The sequence below is a fragment of the Arachis ipaensis genome, chromosome B08, assembly GCF_000816755.2.
Source record: "Arachis ipaensis cultivar K30076 chromosome B08, Araip1.1, whole genome shotgun sequence".
NCBI classification, from domain to species: domain Eukaryota; kingdom Viridiplantae; phylum Streptophyta; class Magnoliopsida; order Fabales; family Fabaceae; genus Arachis; species Arachis ipaensis.
Genome location: NC_029792.2, coordinates 117479788 through 117483215, shown reverse-complemented (window position 1 = coordinate 117483215; position 3428 = coordinate 117479788). Strand labels below are relative to the sequence as shown.

At 44.3% G+C, this 3428-nt stretch overlaps 1 protein-coding gene across 1 annotated transcript in view; it reads left to right on the top strand.

Annotated features, from left to right (window-relative positions):
• Positions 1 to 3062, top strand: part of LOC107611586 — a 3763-nt gene extending 701 nt beyond the window's left edge. The window contains exons 2-5 of the mRNA XM_016313496.1: positions 574 to 1187; positions 1332 to 1577; positions 1725 to 1999; positions 2135 to 3062. Coding sequence (XP_016168982.1) covers positions 574 to 1187; positions 1332 to 1577; positions 1725 to 1999; positions 2135 to 3062 — 2063 coding nt within the window. The remainder of the gene's footprint in view (positions 1 to 573; positions 1188 to 1331; positions 1578 to 1724; positions 2000 to 2134) is intronic.

The window sequence follows — 3428 nt, the reverse complement described above, 5'->3', positions numbered from 1 at the left end:
ATCACCTAAATAAAAAATATTACATAAATCTTCTTAATATAGAATTTTATGTAAATCGAATGAGTCTTAATCGATTTATATACGTTGGTAGTAATCGAATGACATTGAATTGATTTATTAGGATTTCATGCAAATCAAAGTGGGCTGATTCGATTTATGCATGCATGTTGTGAATCTTAGTAAATTGAATGAGTATAATTCGATTTATCCATGATTTCTGGCAGCTAGTAATTCGAATCTGTGTGCTTCGAATTAGGCAAGTTCGTTGTGCATAGTAAATCGAAACAGTCCAATTTGATTTACTATGTATTGAGTTATATGTATAAATAGAATTTCCCAAATTCGATTTAGAGTGAAAGCAACGTCTATAAATATGATCTAAACGTGAATTTCTTATGATAGTGAAACACAATGAATACTGAGGATAATTTTTTAGTATTGCTGCATTATAGAGGGTCGATTAAGAAGAAAACGTATTTCGAAATTAAGTTTACTGATAAGGATCCCTTAGTGTTTTTCCAAAACCTTCAACGAGCTTCACCAAGTTCCTGAATTCTATAATCTAAAAACTAGGGTTGCAAGATGTGAAACAGGTTGAGAAGTTATTCTATAGAATTCCGATTTCAATCTTGCGGGATGATGTGAGATACGATTCGTTCGTCATAAAAAGTGACGAAGATTTGCAAGTACTATTCCATTGTCGTCGGCAATTTCTCGAGGTCAGGACCCCTAAGATGTTGGCCAAGCTTGTAGATGTGGTCTCCAACTCAGGAGGTTCAAACTGGAATCCCCAACCCCCAACAACGGCAACATGTTCTAGTTCAAGGCCTGTTGGTGCCTCTTCATCTGTGTCTGTGATTGCACCTGAGGCAATGTTAGTTGCCTCCCTATCCTTCGCAACTGATTTAAACAGCAGTCGTGACGAAGAAATAGGTGATACTACGATTGTCGGATTTACTAATATGGCACTGGTTCCATTACATAATGGAGCATCGGATGGTGTGGACGACGTACTGTGGGATGATGATGACGATGATGATGTGGAGCCTGAGACAATTGTTGATGATAGTGGTGATGACATAGCAGGGAGTAATCCAGCTGAAGGTGGTGGAGCGTTTAGTTCAAGTACTCAGCAGTATCCCCCGCACTTTTCAACTTTAAACTTGGATGCCATGAGACAGCAGGGGGTACCTAGCGTACCTGTTAGATTGGGGCCAGAGATACATAGGATACTAGAGGATTAGCAGAGTTTCAAGTTTGGTCAGCATTTTCAGGATAAAGAGGAGGTCGTGTTAAGCATGAAGACCTATAGCATCCGACGTGGGGTTTAGTACAAAGTGGTGGAGTCCGATTATCGCAAGTACTATGGGAAGTATAAGGAATTTGGCAACGAGTGCACGTGGTTGATTCGGACCAGTCTCTGCCAGTGCAGAGGTATTTGGGAGGTAAAACGGTACAATAGACCTCATACTTGTCTAGCCATATCGATATTGAGTGATCACAGGAGTCTTGATTATCATGTGATCTCGGCATTCATACTGCAAATGGTTAGAGCTGATGCTGCCGTTTGTATCAAGGTACTGCTGAATGCGATAGAGGCACATTTCGGTTTTAGACCGACTTACAGGAGGGTTTGGTTGGCTAAACAGAGATCTGTGGCTCAGATTTACAGAGATTGAGAAGATTCATACAATGACTTACCACGATGGGTATTGGGTGTGCAGATCACGATGCCAGGTACTATAGCGGTATTGAAGACGAGTCCTATGCGGGTTGGTGGGCAGGTGGATGACTCTGCAGGTTATTTTCATCGGCTTTTTTGGACATTCCCACTGTGTATTGAGGCATTTTATCATTGCAAGCCGTTGGTCAGTGTGGACGGTACTCATCTATATGGCAAATACGGTGGTACATTGTTGGTCGCGATTGCGCAGCACGGCAACTCCAACATCATTCCTATTGCATTTGCACTTGTGGAGGGTGAGAATGCAGAGTTGTGGTCATTCTTTCTATCTCACATGCGGCAACATGTGACACCTTAGCCGGGTATACTCATCATATCAGATAGGCACAACGGGATAAAGGCTGCATTGGAAGCTCCTGATGGTGGCTAGCTTCCACCTACTATATATAGGGCTTTTTCCATCCGTCACGTGGTGGCAAATTTCACGCTGAATTTCAAGGGCAAGGATGCACAGAGGTTATTAATAAATGCTGCTTATGCCAAGACTGAGGCCGAGTTTCACTACTGGTTTGACATTCTCCATGCCAAAGATCTTACTATGTGCGACTGGGCTAATCGAATTGACTATGCACATTGGACTCATCATTGGGACGAAGGTCGGAGATTCGGGCACATGACTACGAATATATCTGAGTGTGTGAACTCGATACTAAAGGGTGTGAGGAACCTTCCAATCTGTGCGTTGGTGAAGGCCACTTATGGGAGATTGGCCGAGCTATTCGTTCAGAAAAGAAGAGAGGCCAAGGCACAGTTAGGAACCGAACAGCAGTTTAGTCAGCATTTGATTAAGGAGATCAAGGCAAATCTGAAGACCTCATGGTGTTTCACCATGACTGTGTACGACAGGGACAACTCAGAGTTTACTGTGGCTGAGACCACTCCGACAGGGAGTTTTTCACTAGGCACATACAGAGTATCCCTCACCGACCAGACATGTGATTGCGACTATTTCCAGGCACTTCATTATCCATGTCGTCATGCCTTAGCTTGTTGTGCATATGCACGCCTGACCTGGTCCACCTATGTCCACGAGGTATATCGCCTTAGCTCCGTGTTTGATGTTTATCGCATGGTATTCACACCTCCAATTCCGGAGGGGTTTTGGCCACCGTATGATGGTCCAACCGTCATACCTAATCCGGCCAAGAGACATGCGTCTGAGGGGCGCCCCAGGACCACCAAGATCCGGACTACCATGGATGAGGCTATACTGCCTATGATTAGAGCTGATGCTGCCATGTGTATCAAAGTACTGCTGAATGCGACAGAGGCACATTTTGGTTTTAGACCGACTTACAGGAGGGTTTGGTTGGCTTAGCAGAAGACCGTGGCACAGATTTATGGAGATTGGGATGAGTCATACAATGAGTTGCCGTGATGGGTATTAGGTGTGCAGACGACAATGCCGGGTAGTGGGACGGGCCTGGGTTTGGAACAATATCAAACCGAATGACACGACTCGCCCTGTCAGTCCGATCCAATGGAGGTACCAAAACTGCAAGGTGTGTGGGAACCACCGATCACCACCTCTGCCATCCTTCGCCATCAAGAAATCAATATCGAGTGCGGCTCGTGGTCAAGGCTGTACTCCCCCAAACTGTAGAAAAATCCGATCTACCTGATGCCACTCTATGACAGCAAAATAGATCAATGCTGTCACAAACATCCACAACGCTGTATGCCA